Source organism: Artibeus jamaicensis, unplaced genomic scaffold (assembly GCF_021234435.1).
Source record: "Artibeus jamaicensis isolate MK-2021 breed Jamaican fruit bat unplaced genomic scaffold, CSHL_Jam_final contig_61, whole genome shotgun sequence".
Classification (NCBI taxonomy): Eukaryota; Metazoa; Chordata; class Mammalia; order Chiroptera; family Phyllostomidae; genus Artibeus; species Artibeus jamaicensis.
The window spans coordinates 75854-95717 of NW_026521906.1; the positions used below are offsets into that span (position 1 = coordinate 75854).

General features: G+C 44.6%; 1 protein-coding gene across 17 annotated transcripts in view; it reads left to right on the plus strand.

The window, feature by feature from the left end:
• Nucleotides 1-15483: 15483 nt before the first annotated feature.
• BIN1 (bridging integrator 1) overlaps nucleotides 15484-19864 on the plus strand; it is a 55588-nt gene continuing 51207 nt past the window's right edge. For 3 of the 17 annotated variants that reach the window (XM_037133416.2, XM_053670709.1, XM_037133430.2), the window contains exon 1: nucleotides 15486-15772. In XM_037133416.2, the coding sequence (XP_036989311.1) occupies nucleotides 15689-15772 (84 nt within the window). In that variant the 5' untranslated portion in view covers nucleotides 15486-15688. Of the gene's footprint in view, nucleotides 15773-16192; nucleotides 16380-19864 lie in introns of those variants that run through there. The other 14 variants (XM_037133420.2, XM_037133423.2, XM_053670713.1 and 11 more) reach the window with 11 other exon arrangements.

The following is a 19864-nucleotide window of genomic DNA, read 5'->3' on the forward strand; positions in this document are numbered from 1 at the left end:
AAAATCTAGCCAGGGCAACAAGTCATGAAAAGGACACTAAAGCCCTATAGATGAGATATGTAGAAATTAAACTGTCCATATTTGCAAGTGACATGTTTGTCCATGTAGAAAACCCTGATGAAAGAAGGCAAACAAGACTAACAAAATGGAAACATATATATAGTGTTGAAGGGTCGTAAGACTCAACATTGAAAATATGTCAATTCTCTATGAATAGACATATAATGCATTTCCCATCAAAATTCTAGCACAACATTTTATAGATATAAACAAGATTATCCTGATTATTCAGATTATCCTGAAATTTATATAGAAGTCAAAGGAACTAATATAGCTATTCCATTTAAATCCCAAGTATTCTGGCACCAGTGAATGTACTGCAGTAGAATTCTGAGACTAACCCCCTGGAGTTGGCACAGACCTCACTAATTAAAGGACATGGTCCCCAATAAAACTGCTCCTACTTCAGTTACCAGCTACAAGTCAGGTCCTAGGACAACTGCATTTCTGACCAACTGGCTACAAATCTGGGGGTTCCCATGACCTCTTCTTGTTTGATAATTCACTAGCATTACTCAAAGAACTAAGGAAAATTCTACACTTATGATTACAGTATTATTATAAAGGATACAAATAGCCAAATGAATAGACATACAGTACAGGTCTGGAAGGAAATGGGGAACTTCTGTGCCCTCTTCCTGTATAAGAAGAGCACATCAGTCTCCTGGCACATCAGTGTGTTCACCAACCAGGATCTTCCCTGAGTTCCAGTCTCCAGAGTTTTTACTGGAGTTTCATTATGTATTGAATCATTGGCTATGTCCTTTCAACTCAATCTGTAGATCCTTCTGGACTTCCTCAGATGTTGAGCTGATATTTGTGTGGCTCAAAGTCCTAACCTTCTAATTACATGGTTGGCTCTCTGGTAATGAGCCCCTATCCTGAGTCATTTCATCTCTTAGCATAAACTGATGTGAAATCTTAAAGCTCATGAATAACAGATACTTTTATTATTTGAGGAATTTCAAGGATTTCATCTATCTTCCAGGAACCAGGGACAAATGCCAGTCAAATTCTTTGTTATATAATAATAGATAAAATAATTTTGAAAAAGTGAAGAGAGGAAGGAACCATTCTGTTTTCAAGACTTATTATACAGCTACTGTTATTAAGATTATGTGGTACTGGTAAAGGAATAGACATGTAGATCACTAGAACAAAATAGAGAACCCAGAAATAGACCCACACAAATATGACCAACTGATTTTGACAAATAAACATTTTTGAAAAAGCATATAGATAAATAGAAAAAATTCTTCAGTGCTCAGATCTGATGAAGACCTCTTAAACATGACACCAAAAGTGAATTCACTAAGGGAAAAAATGAATAAATTGAACTTCAAAATGAAAAGCCTTGGCTGCAAAAGATGCTGTTAAATGGATGAAAAGATAAGCTACAGACCGGGAGAACACACTTGGAACCCACACCACATTTCCAACAAATAAGTATTATCTAGAATATAGAAAGAGCTCTCAAGACTCAACAGTGAAAAAAGTAAGAACATAGGTGGAACACATAAAGGGAACTCACTGAAGAGCATATACAGATGGTAAATTAGTACAGAGAAGATTCTCACCACCAGTAGCCATTAGGGAAATGCAAATGAAGGTCACAATGAGATACAATTATACACCTGTCAGAAAGACTAAAATGAAAAATAATGACAAGGATATAGAAAGCCTGAGTGTTTTATATTTTGCTGGTGGAAAGGTAAAATTGTACACACATTCTGGAAAAGTTTGGCAGTTTCTTAAAAAATGAAACACATACTTATTATATCATATGGCATTTATACTCCTGGGTATTTATTCCAGAGAAATGAAAACTTACATTCACACAAAAAACATGTACACAATTGCTCACAGTAGCTTTATTTGTAATCGTCAAATATGAGAGTCAACAAAAATACCACTGAAGGTAATGGTTAAGCAGTGTGGGACATCCAACCACACCATGGAATATTGCTTAGTGATACCAAGGAATGAGTCATGTATCCATGAAACAGATGGGAGGGATCTCAAGGACATTATGCTGAGAACAAAGCCAATCTCGAAACATCACATACTCTATGATTCTATGTATATAACATTCTTGGAATGACAAAATTATGTAAATGAAGAACAGATTAGTGGTTGCCAGAGTTGAAGGATGGTGGGAGGGGAAGCTGTTAAGGGGTAGTACTAAGGATGTCTTTGTGAGGCTGAGGCTGGAATAGTTCTGTGGTAGTTAATATGAATCTACACATGCAGTCCTGACTGGGTTTGAGCATCGTCCCAAGATACCAAGATTGCAGGCTTGCTCTCCAGTCAGTGTACACAAAAGTCAACCAATGAATGCATAAATAAGTGGAACAACAAATCAATGTTTCTCTCTTTCCATTCCCCTCTCTCTCTAAAATCAATAAATAAAAATATTTTAAAATCTATATGTAATAAAAAGGACAAAAAGCTATACACATACATTGTACCAATATAAAATTACTGATTTTATATTGCTTTATAGTTATGCAAGATGTTACCATGAGGAAAGCTTGGGTGGAAGGTATCTGGGATTTCTCTATACTGCCTTGCATCTTACTGTGAGTTTGCCATTATTTCAAAAGTGGAAGTAAAGGAAAAATGGTGGCAAAATAAAGACTTCTTCAGAAGAAAAAACTAGAATAGAGTGGACCTCCTTGCACACCTCCATATACCTCAAAGACCTTTGAGGCCCACAACCCCAATTTGAGAATCACAGAGGTGGGTGGTGGTGGGGGGGAGTGGAAGGGAGGGGCTGGGATTAAGTCCTATTAGGGGCAGATGCTGTCTGATTGAAGTTCTGATGAAGTCAGCAGGGTTTGTGGCTGAGGAAGGCTCCTAGTCATAAAAAGGACAAATAATATAATGTTTCTTGTTTTCTTCCTTCTACTCTTGCCCAAGCACTTGAGTACATTATGCATCAGCTGCTGTTGAGCACTGAGGATGTGGTAATGAATAAGGTGGTATCTGCTCCTTAGAAGAACAGATAATAAGGCAGAATAAGTGCTGTGGGTTTTCAGAGCAAAGTCACTGGCCCAGGTGGCAGCGATGGGGAGGCTTCTTGGAAGGCAGGACTCTTGAACTGGTCTAGAAAGATGAGCTAGAACCAGTTAGGCAATGAAGGTGATACTGGTCAGAGAGAGGGAACAGCTTGTACCAAGACCTGGAGTGAAGGGTCAGCAGGGAGTGCTGGGTTGGTTGAGCCTGGAAGTGCAGGGAGAGAAAGGGGCAGGGGTGGGAGGGGCCGGCAGAAGGCTGCATATTAATCTAATATACTTGGGATTTATTCTGACATTTGGGAAGCAGTGAAGGCAGGAGAGTGGCATGGTCAAAATAACAGTGAAGAGGTCTGGTTGGGGGGATGGACCAGGATTTAACCAGCAGGGCAATGCAGATGAAGTGGGAGGCCTGAAGGAGGCACAGGGAAAAGGGTTCAGAGGGAGGCAGTCTTGTGGGGCAGAGTTAACCAGGGCTGTGTGGACACAACACAGCTATAATGGTTCTAGAAACAGGCCAGGCCCCTCCAGGAAATACTGGACCACACTTTCTTCTGGCAGCCAAACTGTCCCTGCCTGGACCTTGGGGCAGGGAGGTCACAGCCCTGGGTTACATCATAGTATCCTTTCAGCTGCTGGGTCAAGAGCTCACTCACTGCTTGGGAATGTCTTATTTCTGCAGATGACTTGAATGAGGGTCAGGCTGTTTGAATGGGTATGTCAGGATGTTCCTGCAGGGACCTCCCCATTCACCAGGGAGCTGCAGCCGCAGACAGTAAAAACCTCAGGTATAGGTCCCACAACTAGAGTTACAGGTCAGCTGATTTCCTCCAAAGGGGTATATGGGGCTGGCCAAAAAGTTCCTTTGTTTTTTTTCCATAAGGTAGTCCTAGTAGTGCTTAGTTGTCTTTAACTTTTTGAAATAATTTTGTTAGATTGTATTGTGAAAGCTGTCATATTAACATGCATTAAAAAACATCAAAATTGGTGAATTTTGTAAGTTTGATGAGTAGCCATTTTATGATTGAAAATGAAAGAAACTACATGACATTTTTGTCATGTTGTTATTTCAAGAAAGGTAAAAATGGAACTGAGACACACACACACAAAAGAGTTGTGTAGTGTATAGAGAAGGTACCATGTCTGACCAAGCATGTCGAAAGTGGTTTGTGAAGCTTTGTGCTAGAGATTTCTCATTGGATGGTGCTCCATGGTCAGTACACCACTTGTTGATAGTGATCAAATTGAGACGTTAATTGAGAACAGTCAATATTATACCATGTGGAAGATAGCTGACATACTCAAAATATCCAAATCAATGTTATTGGTGAAAATGAATTTTATTTAATGGAAAAAATAAACAGACTTGTTGGCTAATCCAGTATATTTGTATGCCTGTAATTCAAAGCCAATTCAAAATATTGATCCTTGTTCAGGTTTTTCTCCCATTTGTAGAAGTTTGAACAAGATGTAGCACCTCCTTGTGTTATAGATAATCACTTACTATGAGTTTTTATAGAGTACTGTCTGTCTCCTTCCAGACTGAAGACTCCTGCCCTCAAGGACTTGTTGCATTCTCCCCTGGAGGTCTCCAGTGTCCAGGACCACCAGCTCAGTGCCCAGTGCATGCTGATGGGGGCAGATTCACTCTCAACAGCCTTTGTTTCTGCTCTGACTGGCTGGCAGTGCCTGGGCCTTGGACTATACAAAACACCTCCTTGTTTATGTTTGCAGTAGGGTTTATATAAGCTGGATATATATATACTAAATATTGTGATATATACAGGATGGTATTTAGAATCCTAACAATGGCTTCTCTCCTTAGCATTTTCCGTTACCCTCTACCCGGCCTATTTCAAACAGATGAACTAATGCTTTTATTGCCCCAAGAAATGATCATTTGAAAAGCCTTGACCTGTTTATTCAGCTACTAAGCTAGGGACAGTGCCTGATGAGTTATTCTAGAGCAAATCTTCCTCCTATCAAATCAGAAAGCTATCTTTACCCTGGCTGTTTTGGCTCAGTGGGTTGGGTGTCAGCCTGTGAACCCAAAGGTTGCTGGTTGGATTCCCAGTTAGGGCACATACCTGGGTTGAGGACTGAGTCCCTAGTTGGGGGCATGGGAGAGGCAACTGATTGATGTTTCACACATTGTGTGAGATTGACTTCACACATTGATGTTTCTCTCCATCTCTTTTTCCCTCCCTACCCCTCTCTAAGAAATAAATAAAAATTGTTTTTAAAAAAGCTATTTTTATGGTGGAATTATGGGGAATCAGAGAAGTAGAGAATGTTGATGCTTCCAGGTTCTTGAGAGATGCCCTGGCCCTGCTGTTGGGACCAATACCCAGGAACAGGGAGAGTAAAAAAAATCCCAGCAGGTTTAAGAAAATCTGAGGACAGAATATAGCAGTCATGCAGAAGATAAGAGAAACTCTGCCATCCCATGTGGGTGATGGGCCTAAGGAAGCCTCAGAAAGTTATACCTATGGCCCTACCATGGAGGGAGAAGAAAAATGGTTCCTTATGTCTGCCCAACAGCCTGAGAGGCCACCAAAGTTGAGTGTTCCAAAACTGAGTCATGAAGGATGTTTCTCCCTGGCTCTGGAACAGACATATAATGCAAATGTGTGGGATACCCATGGACCCCAGACTGGGGAGAGACAGGAAGAGCACACTAGGTGGATAGAAGTGTCCAGAAGATAGATGTGAGGATCTGGGCCTTTACGTCTGGAGACATGGGAGCTGAGGACAGTAGTGACCTGACTGTGAAATAAGAATTTGAGAGAGGAGTAAAGAAAGTCAATTATTTCTTTATAGCCAGAATTATGGATTGAGATCTACCCCATTACTACGAGTCCACATTTTGCTTTTTTTGTTAATTTAAGGAAGCATTGTTTTGGGGGCAGAACCCACTGAATTGGGCATTGTCAGTTGTTTACTTAGAATGAACAAAAACTATCATTATGTTGTGTCCTGCTCTGTAAAATATAAAATTCAAGAAACATGATTTCATTGCAAGAGTAATGCTGGCCACCTGCACTCTGTGAATGTGTGTCTGTCTGCTCCGATGCACCTGACACCCAGAAGTCCACCAGCCAGAGTTCAGCCATGTCCTCAGTGTCGTCACCAGCTTCCAGGGGCCATGAACAAGGCTGGGGTGGTAGAAGCTGACTCTAGAATACAGGTCATCAGGAGATAAGTGAATTAAGCATGGCCTATGACTTATAAAACCACTTATCATACTCTTGCTTACCAAAGCAAATGTGAAAAAGAGGAGTGACAAGAGTGGGATCTATGAGAAAAGACAAAAAGACAGGCGACTTTGAACAAAAGAAGCTTGCCCATTTATGAGACACCAGCTATAGGTAGGTTTCACTCTTGAGTCTTGAACACTTTTCCTGATCTTAGGTGGACTACTCTGAGAACCAGTCAGTGAAGATATCCAGCATACATTTGGTGAGTACCTGATCTGTGCCTGTACTCTTGGAGGAAATGGGGGTCAGAGACTATCAGACCCAGTCCTTGCCACCCAGAAGCCTCAGTTGGAAGCTGTGGTTCTCAAATGGGGGACCATGTAATAGAACCAGAGGCATGAAAACATGGAACAGACTGACAGCTGTAAGAGAGGAGGAGGAAAGTGGAGATTGGTTGAAAGAAGGGGAAAGGATAAATTGAAGAACATATATGAATGACCCATGGACATGGACACTGGTATGGGGATTGTGGGAGGGGGCTGGCTGGAATGTGGGAGGGGGCTGGCTGAAGGGGGGGAAGGAAAAACTTGGGACAACAGTAATAACATAAATAAAATATTTAAATTAAAAATAATTAAAAGTAAAAATAGAAATTAAAAAATCTATGAGCATCATGTACACTCAAAGGCAAGCACAATTCTGTGAAGGAGGTTGTCATTTCTCAAGTTGGAATCTAAATGATTCTTCCCTACTAAGAAGCATAACCTCCTTCCCCAACTCTGGTAATCTCTAGGCCAGGAGGAATACAATAGATGCACCCTCACTAACTGTCAGAATTAGGAATTGGATCCCAGAGTGCCTTCCCCCCAATATTACAAAATAACTTTTGGGCAAGCACAAGATTCTGGGGAGTACAGTGGAGGGCCACTTAGCCCTGCCTAAATGAGATGGGTTGAAGAAGGCTCTCTGGAGAATGGATCTGAAGGACAAGGAGGGGTTGTCAGGTAGCAGATAAACATTATGAGGGAAGGAGAGTTGGGCAGTGTGTTCATGTCTTTAGGAAGGACACATTAAAAGTTCCAGCATACATCAGGGGCCTGTCTGAGTTGGCCAGATTCTCTTAATGCAGGTTGTTATTTGCAGGCACAAGAATGCTCAGTGGTGAAACATGCAGCTGGGCTCACAGTTAGAGTTCAGGTACATATGATGAACTTGAGTAGAACATGCAGGAGGAAAAGACAAAAAAAAAGAAAAGAAAAAATCATCATGAAGAAAGAAGAAGAAATCTGTTATAAGGTGTAAGTGGCTCTGGGCAGAGCTCCAGTTACTCCATATCTTAAGAAACGTTTGATGTTGTCAGTCTTTTTAATTTTAGCCATTTTGGGAGAGTGTGTAGTGTTAGCTCATTGTTATTTTAATTTGTATTTTCCTAAAGACTACTGAAGTTTAGCATCTTCTCATGTGCTATTGCTATTCTTTTAGTAAAGATTAATCTCTTCAAATCATTTGCTTATTTATATTTTTTAGTGCATTGTTTGCCTTCTTGTTATTGAGTTACAACAATTGTTCATATATCTTGGATACGAGTCCTTTGACAGTTATAAGTATCAGAAGTAGTTTTTATATGAGTGAATTACTCTTCATTTTCATAGTGATATCTTTGGAAGAGCAGCTTTCAAAAAATTTAAGAAGTTTCACTTATCAACTTTTAATGGTAGCTCAATATTCAAATATAGATATACCAAAATTTAGAAATTTAACTCAGTTAACCGACTCATGCTTGGACATTTGGGCTGTGTCCACCTTTTCAGTATTTGGTTTGTTCAAAGGAATATCACTGTACTTAAAACTGTGTTCTAAGGAGAGTATCAGATGTATCTCAAGAGAGAGCATTTGTAAGGTTTTTGTTTTACACCCTGGAATGGCTTTCCTAAAGGGCAACTCCTACCTTGTCAATGAAGCCCAGTTTCAAATAACTGGCCAGTCCTCTTAGTATCCCATAGCTTGTTAATTTGTTTATAAATAAATAAAACTTCAGAAATGCTTAAAAATTGCATGTGCAATATTGTCCTACACTTTGTTTAATAAACCATTTTTTTCATAGATAAAGATAATTCCCCTGGCTGGTGTGGCTCAGTGGATTGAGTGTTGACTGCAAAGCAAAGGGTTGCCAATTCGATTCCCAGTTGGGATACATGCCTGGGTTGCAGACCAGGTCCCCAGTAGAGGATATGCAAGGGGCAACCACACATGATGTTTTCTCCTTCTCTTTCTCTCTCCCTTCCCCTTTCTCTAAAAATAAATAAGTAAATAAATAAATCTTCTAAAACAGAAGATAATTATAGTAAATTTTCAGTGAGCAATACCAGAAGCTGAAGGAACTTAGCAGTGATTTATTGAAAGAATGCTGAGCAAAGTGTGCTTTTCTGAAACTCTAATTACCCATTTGTGAAGCTGGCAAAGGTCATCCTACTGTGTCTTACCAGCAAAGAGGCCAAAAAATAGATTAACTAAGAGACACTGTTCCTGACCTTTAGAACAGGATGTCATAATAGTAACTACCATTTACCCAGGCCACTATATCCTGGCTACCTTTAATCTTCAACAGCTGCCTTGCCTGCTATTATTGTTCTATTTAGAAGGAACAGGTAGTGACTGGCCCAAGGTCACATGACTGATAACTACAGCCAGAAACTTGCGGTGTGTAGTTGTCATTTTCTTGGCCTACTACCTTCCAGCCATACCAGAGAATATACACAGGCCACTAAAAGTTTAAAGACATGTGGGAGGAACACAAAGAAGTCAGTTATATAAGAATTGTTTTTCTTTTAGAGAGAATTAATTTGCTGGTGGCAAAAGGGAGTAACTGGGTTTTGCTGGAAGCCTTGGAAACATCCTGGAGCCAGTTGGTGGCCCCAAGACTGGCCAGGCTACTACTGCAGGGCATGGTTAAACTGGATCAAGACTGGAGCTCACCATCTGGGTCTGTAGGTCTGGAAGCCAGGAGGTAAAATCTGGGGATATGTCTCCTTTCAGAAGGTCCTCTAGAATGTCACTTTTTCCCATCTCTGCAAGGATCCCATAAAGGATGGCTGGAAAGTTCCCAAGAATGGACAGATGCTGTGTCAGTACCAGCTTAAACACCAACTGTGAACTGCATGACTGTAGCCTCATTTCTCACCTTTACTCTTTTTAAAAAAAGATTTTATTTATTTTTTGAGGGAACGTGAGGGAGTTAAAAAGAGAGGTTGAGGAGGGAAACATCAATTAACTGCTTCCCGTATGCCCTGACCGGGGACCAAACCAATGACTCCTCTCTTGCAGAATGATGCCCAACCAACTGAGCCATACTGGTCAGGGCTTTCACCTTTACTCTTAACTCCTATCCCCCAAATTAGGTGCTTAGATATCCCAATTTGCCTAGGACAATCCTGATTTATGCCTACTGGCCAGGTGTAACTATTTTTATCCCCTTGCACTCAAAACTGTCTGAGTTTAGAAAGTCTATATTAATTCAGATGGACCAGGTGGAGACACTCATGAGAAACTTTAACTTAAAGCTCCATTAGAGTTGTCTTGAGAAGGACATTTTATCATAATATATTAGTCCTGGTCCTGTAGATTGCAAGTGACCTGAAATTGACTTTAGCAAGAAATATCATTATGTCTGTGTCTCTGCCTCTTTTTGTTTCTCTCTCCCCATCTCTCTAATTCTTAACTCTTGATTTTATCTTGTAGGCAGGATCTTTAACATGGTGGGCAAGCTGGCCTCTGGAGACTCTAGACCCACATCCTCCCATTTTAACAACCTAGCAGAAAGAGGAACTTCTGTGTCCTAAAAGCATGCATCCCTACAAATCCAGGGAAGGCTCTCAGTGGCTCTGCTTGGGTAATGCATTTATCTTCAGGCCAACTGTTATGGTTGCAGTGAATGGCTCACCTATGGTATGTGCATGTCATGGTACAAAGGACAAGGCTGCCTCAAATCACATCAAACAAGGAAGGAGTTCTTAAGGAAAGGAGGACAATTAGCTGGGTAGACCAAATGGGTAGCATTTGCCATCCACTATACAGCCACCATTTACAGTTACTTCTAATATTTCAGGAGCTTTACATACCTGTACATTGTTCTTTATTTGCACAGCAATATTAAGAGTGTTATTTACTCTTCCCCCCATACTGCAGATGAGGCTGGAACAATTTAAATAATGCCGCCAAATATAGAAAAGTGGTAAATGGAGGAGCCGACTTGACTCCACATTGGTGTGCCCCTCCCATAATATCATGGTGGCATTTTACGTGTGAGAGGGAGTGAGGATAATTCGGGCCCGGGGGATGGTGCCCTTCATAGACACCATATCACACATATGTTGCCCTGAAATCATGCCTTTGGAAAGAGAAGTCTCCTCCTTTTGCCTGTAAAAGTCTTCTGAATCTTTTCTGTCTCTCTGAGATATGAAATCCAAGGACCCAGACCATGGTGTGAAGCAGGTCTGTTCTAAACTGGAGTTGGCTAGGTGCTAAGTGATGTCAGAACAGGAGCCACCAGCTGTTTGCTGTTGGGTGTACCTGTGTGCTCCAAGTCTTCAGCTAATAAAGAATGGCAAAAGTCCCACTGCTGTTGAACACAGGATTATCCTGACAGTTAAGAGTATAAACAAAAAAATTGCACTCTGTCAAACAGAATGATAATGATGATAGCCATAGTGCTGGTTCAGTGCCTCTTACTCAATTCTTGAAGAATAGAAGAAAAACATGGGATGGTGCTCTTTTCTCTCCATGGGAAGGAAGGGAGGACTGCCCTTTGTTTGACTGACTTCTTCATGGTTTCAAAAATCACTTCCCCAGACTTCACAGTTCAGATGTGCAGGCACAGCACACACACTCTACCCCGTGCTTTCTCTTTCTACTCCAGTATATTGTGGTTGCCCAGCTAGAGTCTTGGGTGACAGTTGCCTCATTTCAATAAAAATATTTGTATTTTTAGCCCTGGCTGGTGTGGCTCAGTGGATTGAGTGCCTGCCTGTGAACCAAAGGGTTGCAGGTTCAGTTCCCAGTCTAGGGCACAACCCTGGGTTGCAGGCCAGGTCCCCAGTTGGGAGCACTTGAGAAGCAACCACACATTGATGTTTCTCTCCCTTTCTTTCTCCCTCCCTTTCCCTCTCTAAAAAATAAATAAATAAAATCTTTTTTAAAAGGAAAAATAATTTGTATTTTAATAGCATTTCTTTCTGATTACCCAAATGTGTAAAATTTGAAAAATAAAAAAAAAAAGAAAATAATCCCTCACTCCAAATTGCTCCACCCAGAAATCCCAATACTAAACACATTTGGATAGGAGTTAACACTGTATTGTTACACAACTTAATATCCTGTAATATTTTAACAATACATTATGGTACCTCACCATCATAAGAAACTCCATGAGCATTTGTGTTTTGATAAACATTTCATGTATGCTTATACTGTAGTTTAATTAATTATAGGTGGAAATAGGCCTTTTGTTAGATGTCTGGGGGTGGGCTGGATAGATGGGCCTAGGGGTGGGTATCTGTTGTGGGGAGCTGGAGGCATGCAGGGCTCAGAGGCTGGACTGCTGAAGAGGTAGAAGAAAAGGGAAGCCAGTAATGAACTCTATATTTGCTTGTCTGTCATTTCTTCTGGTCTCAACATTTAAGGGATCTGTTAGCCACCAGACTCCCTCCCTGTTCTCTCAATGCTGACTTTATGTCTTCAACTTTACCCCTTTAAAGAGCCTCTAGTCCCTCCCTACATGAGGATGTATCTCTAGAAGGGGCTACATTGAACCCATTGCTGTTTCTGCAGTGAACCTAGGGATGGTACTGGTGGTCAGAAATGTTTGCAGACTGAGGCAGTGAGCAAGTATGAATGACGATAGCTCACACTTGTATGCTTTCAATGTTTGACAATTATAATAAATCTGATGAACATCTGTGTTACTAAAGCTTTGCTAAAATTTAGAATTTTGTCATAGACTTAAGATTCTAGGGCTGAAGAACATAGATATTTTGATGATTCTTAACACATATTGCAAAATTGTTTTTCAGAAATTCTGTATCAGTTACATTCTCAGAAGCAGTATGTGAGAGTGTCTGTCTCTGTTTTTAAGTAATGTAATTTAAAAATGATTTTGCTAATTTGATGAAAGTGGGGTCAGGAGTGGTATCTCACTGATTTAACTTTTTTCCTCTCCAGTAAAACTGAATTTTAAAAACCTATTTATTGACCATTTGCACCTCCAATTTTGAGAATTGTCCATTTGTACCATCCACCCATCCATTTATATAAGTGGAATGTTAATGTTTTCTTTATGAATTGTAAGAGTTCTGTTTTATTTAAAAAATATTTTCCTAGTTTCTTACACTTCAATTTTTATGCCATATTTCTTTTCAAAATGGAAATAACTGTGTTTTATTTTTTACCCCAATAGTAAAGACAATGGGCTACTATAGTAAATAAATAAAGAAAGAAATAAACAGCCCTGGCTAGTGTAACTCAGTGGAATGAGCACAGGCCTGCAAACCAAAACATTGCCAGTTCGATTCCCAGTCAGGGCACATGCCTGGGTTGTGGGCCTGTTCCCCTAGTGGGGGCACGTGAGAGGCAACCACACATTGGTGTTCCTCTCCCTGTCTTTCTCCTTCCATTCCCCTCTCTCTAAAATTAAATAAATAAAATCTTTTTTTTAAATCCTCTAATTAAAAAAAGTAAACACTATAAAAAATCACACAGAAGAAAGTAAAAATCTCCTACATTCCTACCCTTGGACTTGTGTTGACAGTTTGACATTTTTGGAGCATTTCCTTCCAAACTTTTACCCAATGTACTGATGGTATTTTTTGAACTTTAAATATTTTAATTTTTATGTAACACCAAGCTAGCATTTTTTACTTCAATACATCTTCTAGTGCTTTTGTGCTTAGAAAAGTCTTTCCAATTTAGAGATCAAAAAAAGAATTACCTTCTTAATAATAGAGCTATATTTGCTTTTGCTTATGAAGGCATTAGAGAATATTACAGAATATTTAAGAATTAAGAGAAAAAATCAGCCATAATGGCTTGACCTTAGCACATCCATTTCCTTTGTACATAGTTCTTTTGAGTCTTTGATCATGAGCATTTATATTTATTTTTATGTGGTTGCAAGGCTAATGCATGCACAATTTATCTTCTTTCACTTGTAAGTATACCATAAGCATTATTTTTATGTTGCTATATAATCTCTGTAATCGTTGTTTAAAGTGATCCTCTAATGGCCCCTCTTGTCATTGTGCCATCTAGCTGACCCTATCCTGCTGAAAACCATGGAAGTTGGTTCCATTATTGTCAAGTGATATTTCAATACACCAAAGAGCAGCAGCACAGCAGACTCTCCCACTGTTCCTGGGGCTGACTGTAATAGGGTTTGACTTCTGATCATTCCCTCCTTTTCTCAGAGGAGTTGCTGGAAGAAATTGCTCTTAGAGAGTGGTTAGAAAAATGACAAATATAAAATGAGGAGGAGAGAGACTAGAGTTGAGAGCATGTCAAGCTCTTAGGAGAAAGCTGCCTTGAAACTGAGGCTGCACTATTTAGGTTTTGTTTTTGTGACTCACACAACAGGTATGAGCTTATAATAATAATTCTGACAAAACACTTTTCATTCAGGCCTGCTTGGTGCTTTTTCTGGGAAGCAGTTCAGTGTAGTGACTGAGGGCTTAGTGCAGGAGGGCCTGAGTCTGAATCTCTGATTACCTGATGTGACCTTCAGCAGCTGCAGAGCCTCAGTCTGTCTTTCTGTAAAATAGGAATAATTGGCCAGGAAGGGGGGCTGATCAAGATTCTCACTTACAGGTGCAGAGCAGTAATAGGAGGGACCAGGAGTATCCAGAGAGAGTACAGGGGGTCCACCAGGCAGAGGGAAGAGAGAATGGCTGTGGAGAGAACCCAGGCTGAACCTCTTATTCTTGAGGCTGTTTCTCTGCTTGTATAAGGGGGCTTGGCTTAAGGTCTACAAGAGTCCTTCCTGCTCCCAGGGACCCCTGCCCTGGCTCCTGTCCTCACACCGGACCTGTCTAGGTCTTGTCATTCTCAGCAGGACACCTCTCTCCATTCAACTCAGCCTGTAGTCCTTGAGAAAACGTCCATGGTGGTAAAGAGCTGTGGCATCCTTCACAGCCCTGACATAATTTGGGGGAAGGGTAGGGGTGGGATACATACAGGGTGGGGAAAAAGTAGGTTTGCAGTTGTGACTATGTGAAATGCAGTTTATGCTTGTATTATTATTATTACTATTATTTATTTATCATTGCATTATTTTCCATATGAACAACTGTAAACCTACTTTTGCCCCACCCTGTATTTATTCATGTTGAATAATTGTCATTGGTCTCTTGGCAAAGCTGGTTAGCAGTAATCTTATCTTCTCTTTGAGTACTGATCGTTAATCATGTTTCTTCCAGCAAGCAAGAGGAGACACCTAGGGTATAGTGGTTGAAAACCTGAGAGTTAAGACCTGGTTCCTGAACTCTCTGGGCTTCATTTGTAAGATAAGAATAACACTTTTATTACATTAAAATGCATTTTAATAATAGCACCTAACTCATAGGGCTCGTATGGAGACTGGGTGAGATAATATCTGTCCAGGAGGCACCTAGGAGAGTGCAAGCCTACAGTGAGCGCTCACTAACGTTAGGTTGTTATTATAATAAAATAACTCTTGGCAAACTGGAAGACTGAGCGCCTGGTTGGCGTGGGATTAGGCGCCTGGGACTGAGGCCTGAATCTGTCCGGGCCTCAGAGAACCCGGGTGGAGACAGGCTAGTCTGCAGGCTCTAAGGAGGCTGAGAGTGGAGCACAGGGCCGCAGAAGCCCAGGAAGGACACACGGGGCTCCTGGATTCCAGGGGCACGCATCAAATCGCCGCACGTTATCTCTGCTTTTTGAAAGCACCCTGCTTCGCCATCTGGCCTCCTTTCTTGGGCTGCAGGAGGTAACTAATGGAGAGGAGAACCGGGCCTGCAGTGGCGCGGGACTCAGGACTGCCATATTAGTCCTTGTGGGTGACCTGCTCCTGGAAGCCCAGTGCACATGCGCGCCGCTCCCTCCGGTCTGGCCGAGCGGTTCCCGCGCCTGAGGGGCCCTTTAAAAGGCAGTGTCTTGTAGCGCTGGGTTGGCCGGGAGTGCTGACCGCCCCCGCTGGCCCCGCCCCTCCCCTCCTCTCCTCTCCAGTCCCCACCTCCGTCCTTTCTTCCCATCCTAGATCCCGCCTCGCTCCCTGCTGGCTAGCTGGAGCACGCTCCGCCTCCGCTACTTGGCTAGGTTATCCAGTGCAAGGCTAGGATCCCGACCCGACCCCGGAGCCTGTGGCTGGGCCTGGGAGCCCGGCGCCCGACACCGGGCGAGGCCCTAGGCGCGATGGCAGAGATGGGCAGCAAGGGGGTGACGGCAGGGAAGATTGCCAGCAACGTGCAGAAGAAGCTCACCCGCGCGCAGGAGAAGGTGAGCTAGCCGAGAACCAGCCGCCGCGCAGTTCCGGCCACCTGCCTCCAGCCCGCCCGAGGGGCTGGTTCTCATCCGGGGTCCGGCGCTGTAACCTTCGGAGGACTGCTGCCGAAGGCCTTCGAGGGTACACAGGCTGCGCTTCCCGGAGCTCTGGTCGCCTTCTGCGATTCGCGATGTCTGTCTTCCCCTGGTGGGCTGGACAGAGCACAGCTGTCTTCCCTTCTACCTTCCCTCCCGAACCACTTTGTATTTTCGCCGCACGTCTTCGGAGAAGCAGCGGCCCACGCTGATCTCCGGTGCTTGAGGTTCATATTAACTCCGCCCTGCAGGCCGTGGGCTGGGAGATTTGCGAGGAGGTGGCGCCCCGGGCGGTTCAGGTCCCCACCGGTCCTGAGGGCCGACAGCGCGGGGGGGGGGGTTCCCTCTGCCCTGGTCTTCTGATCAGTGCTAAGGGAATCCCGAGGGTGTCCCTCGGCCTAGGGGCCGGAGTTTGCTGCGGGTCTCTAGTGGCCCTCCTCCTACCCCCCTCTCCCCTTGTGTCCCTGCTGGCTGCTGGAGGATTGCTTTTCTTTTCCCGAGGATGCCTGCGGCCTGGAAGCTCCGGGTAATGGAAGGCTGCGCACCCTTGGGGGCTTCGAGTTTCCTGAGTGTGGGAAGGGGATTCTGGGGGTCACTGCCGGGGTCGGGAGCCGACCGACCCGGAGGAGGGCAGCGGAACTCAGGGTCGAGGAGGGCACCGCGGGATACTTGAGCCCTAGAGCCGGGAGCAACTGGCCAAGGGCTGGGCCTGGAGCCCCGCCACTCACGACACCCGGACTGTTTAGGAAATGTAGGACTGGGGGTGGAGGTCCTGCAAGCTCAGCCTTCTGCCTCAAGCCACCTCTGGTTTATTGCATTGTATTGTGCCAGCTGCTGATGCCACTTCTGCCCATTCGGACTCTGAAATCTGAGATCGTAGAATATGTGCTCCTGTCGGGGTGGCCCTTGTCCTCCCCACCTTGGGTTCTGCCCCACGCCCTCAAGATGCGCGGACCAGTGGGAACCCGGGGATCAACGATCTTCCCTTGCAAGGCTTGTGGTTGTTTATAAACAATGATTTTTGCACAGCTGGGACCTGGGGGCTCCCTCAGATTCAGCCACATGATGGAGGAGGTGCACAGGCTAGAGCTTCCTCTTGCCTCCCTCACAGTCCAGCTGCTCAGCCTGGTAGTCCTGGGCTGAGGCGAATGGCAGTGGGTGGAGGTGAAGGCTCTCAGCCAAGCTGCTGATCTGGTCTGTCCCAGCTGCTCTCCCTACCCGCCTTTCCGCCCCAGGCTTGGAGGACGGATTAGAGCCCTATAGATTGTCATTGGGTGGTGAGAAGGCTTCAACCTCCCAGGTTAGGGAGGGCAGATGCTGCTGCCATTCCTGCCCCCATTCCCTTTTTATGACTGGATAATCCATCTCGGTGCCTGGAGGGGCTGCTCTGGGCCTAAACCTGCTTCCTACTCTAAGGGGTCAGGAAGGTGAACTGGCAGTAGAGCGCTGAAGCCAGGTTCCCTGCCCCTACTCCACTGAGGTCCTATTCCTTCTTAGCTCCCCTTTGCTCTTGCTGTGTCCCCTTTGCCCTGGTTGCATTGTCACTGTAGCAGCATCTTTCAGTAATTCAGGGGCTGTAGGCTTATATGAAGTGTTCCCTTCATATAAGTGGTAATATTACTAGCCTCTTCAAGCTGCCACTCCTCTCTCTTAAGCCCATTTTGTGGCCACAGGCAGTCGGCCGACAGCTGGTCAGCTTCCAGGCAGTCTAATATGTCAACCCACCAGGACTTCTCCCCTCTTCCTCCTGCAGCTCAGAGTCTGTCACAGTCTGAATACCATGACCTGGCTGCCTCCTAGCACCTTCTGGTAGTGACAAAATCACATCGAACCCACATTGTCAGTGGTCTCACAGGCACCCCTGTCCTTGTCCCACCTGTCAAATATGTGAGCAATGTGGTGATTCCAGTTGTCCAGTTACCACAGGAGGACACTATCTGAGCAGGGCCAAACAGTACCTCAGTCCATTGGGACTTGTAGGGCGACAGTGTGGTCAATGAAACCTTGCTCCGTGGTGCCTGTGGAGCCAGCTCTCCTGTCCTCAGCTGAGAGTGTCTCTCCATAGGTCCTGGCTTGACAACCCATCAACCAGCCTGCATCCACCACCGCTCTGGGTGCTTCCTGAGGGACAGGGCATTCATTTGGTTGCTGCAGGTACTGAGTGACTGTTGATGAACAAACAAAGGTGTTTGGAGGCTTGGCTTGGGAGCCCTTACACTGACCTGTGGGTAGGCTGGTTTGTGCTTTCTGCTCCTTTGCCTTCCCTTGTTTAGCAAATCCTGACTGGACATGTGTCCTGTGCCTGATCCTGGGCTGAACACAGAAGCAGTGGGGAGCAAGGTGTGTGTGGCTCTGGTTAGTGTGGAGCTATGGTTGTAAGGTCCTGTGGCCTCTGGCCCTGGTGTGGGGAGAACATGAGAATATATGGGAAGGGTCACCAGGGTCTGCCAGCTTGGCACCATAGCTGCTCACCTTCTAGCTCCCAGCTGCCCCCAGAATGCCTGGGGTGCAGAATGCATGCCTGGAGCTCAGGTCCCAGGTGCCATGAGGTCATCTTCCCATTGTGTTTGGCTTCTTGGACCCTCTATAAATGACACTGTCCATTTTTGGGCCTAGTAGGATGGTTGGGCAGAGCTAATTTAGGGTGGAGCTGGGTCAGATGACAGGATTAGAGATTGTCTGGCTTGGCCCCTTGGGGGAGGGGAGATGGTTGGGGAGAAGGGACAGCTGGAGTGGGGGTGGAATCTGGCCTGCTCCCCGCTAAGGTTCACTGCCCAGAAGTCCTCATAAATGGTGCATGAGGGAGGCTGGCCTTGAGCTGGGAGTCTGGGCCGATGGTGAGGGAGAAGGCCCTGTGGGGGTGAGTGGGTGAGCGTGTGTACTCTTCGTCTGGTGGGGAGGCACCCCTGAGAGGGACAGGGCCTGGCGCTGTCAGTGGACAGAAAACCCTGGAATGTGGGAGCAGATGCTTCCTGGAGGGAAGGTGCAATGGCAATTATTTATAGAAGCATGACACATGACCAGGGTGGCACCATGCTTATCTGGTGATCAAGGGCTTCTCCTGCAGCATCCATTTTGGTCCCTTAGTAGGAGTCAGGCCTTTACAACCAATGCTTATCCTCATAGAAGCCTCAAGAGCAGCCTCCTTACACCAAAGAGCAGGCCATGGGAGCAGCAAGCCCACCCAGGTCTCCTCCTCCCACCTCCCTAGTCCATGCCCTGGTTCAAAGGTACTTCTTCTTACCCATATTCTCCATTTCTGTTTCCCCTTAGCATCCATCTCTTTGCCCTTGAGCATCTGAGGAATCTTCCTGCTCTCCTGCTCTGCTTGTTCATCAGTGCCCCCGCCATCCTTTTCCTTGCTTTCTCTCTCTTTATGTCCCTGGTCTATCTCCTTTATTTGAGTGTGACAAGCTTTTCTGCACCTCTTCAACCTCAGATCAGCTTCTCCCTGAGCTTGAGCTATTGATGTACATGGTTCCATCTTGCCTGAGGAAAGAAGTCATCAGAGCTGGGCATCATCTCTAGATGGGGTGTTTATGGGGCTTGGTGGACACTTGGGTAAGGAATGTGGATGTGGGGAATGGGAAGCCTGGCCTCCAGCCTTCCCTGAGGTCCAGTGGGCCCTGTGTGGGTTGAGTGTTCACTTAGTAGAGTCTGCTGGTTTATGGCAGGACTTAAAGTGAGGCTAAGGCTGTTTTGCTCAGGGGCCTGGAAAATAAGTGAGCATACTGGGCTGCACGGGGTGTGGAGTAAGGCGTTTTAGGAGGGACAATACGGACCAAGGTGTAGGGTGGGTGTGAACATTGCAAAGCTACCCGTATAACTGACGGGAAAGGGTGTGGTGTGTTGGGAGTGGTTAAGTGGGGGGGGGTGTGCAGTAGATTTGTGCCATTTCAATCAAGTCTTGGATCCAAGGGTATTTGTGTACCCTGTGGGTTCTCAGAGAAGCTAAGGCTTGAACTCTTGTGCATTCTAATCCCACCAGAGCCCTTTCTTGCCTTTATCCTC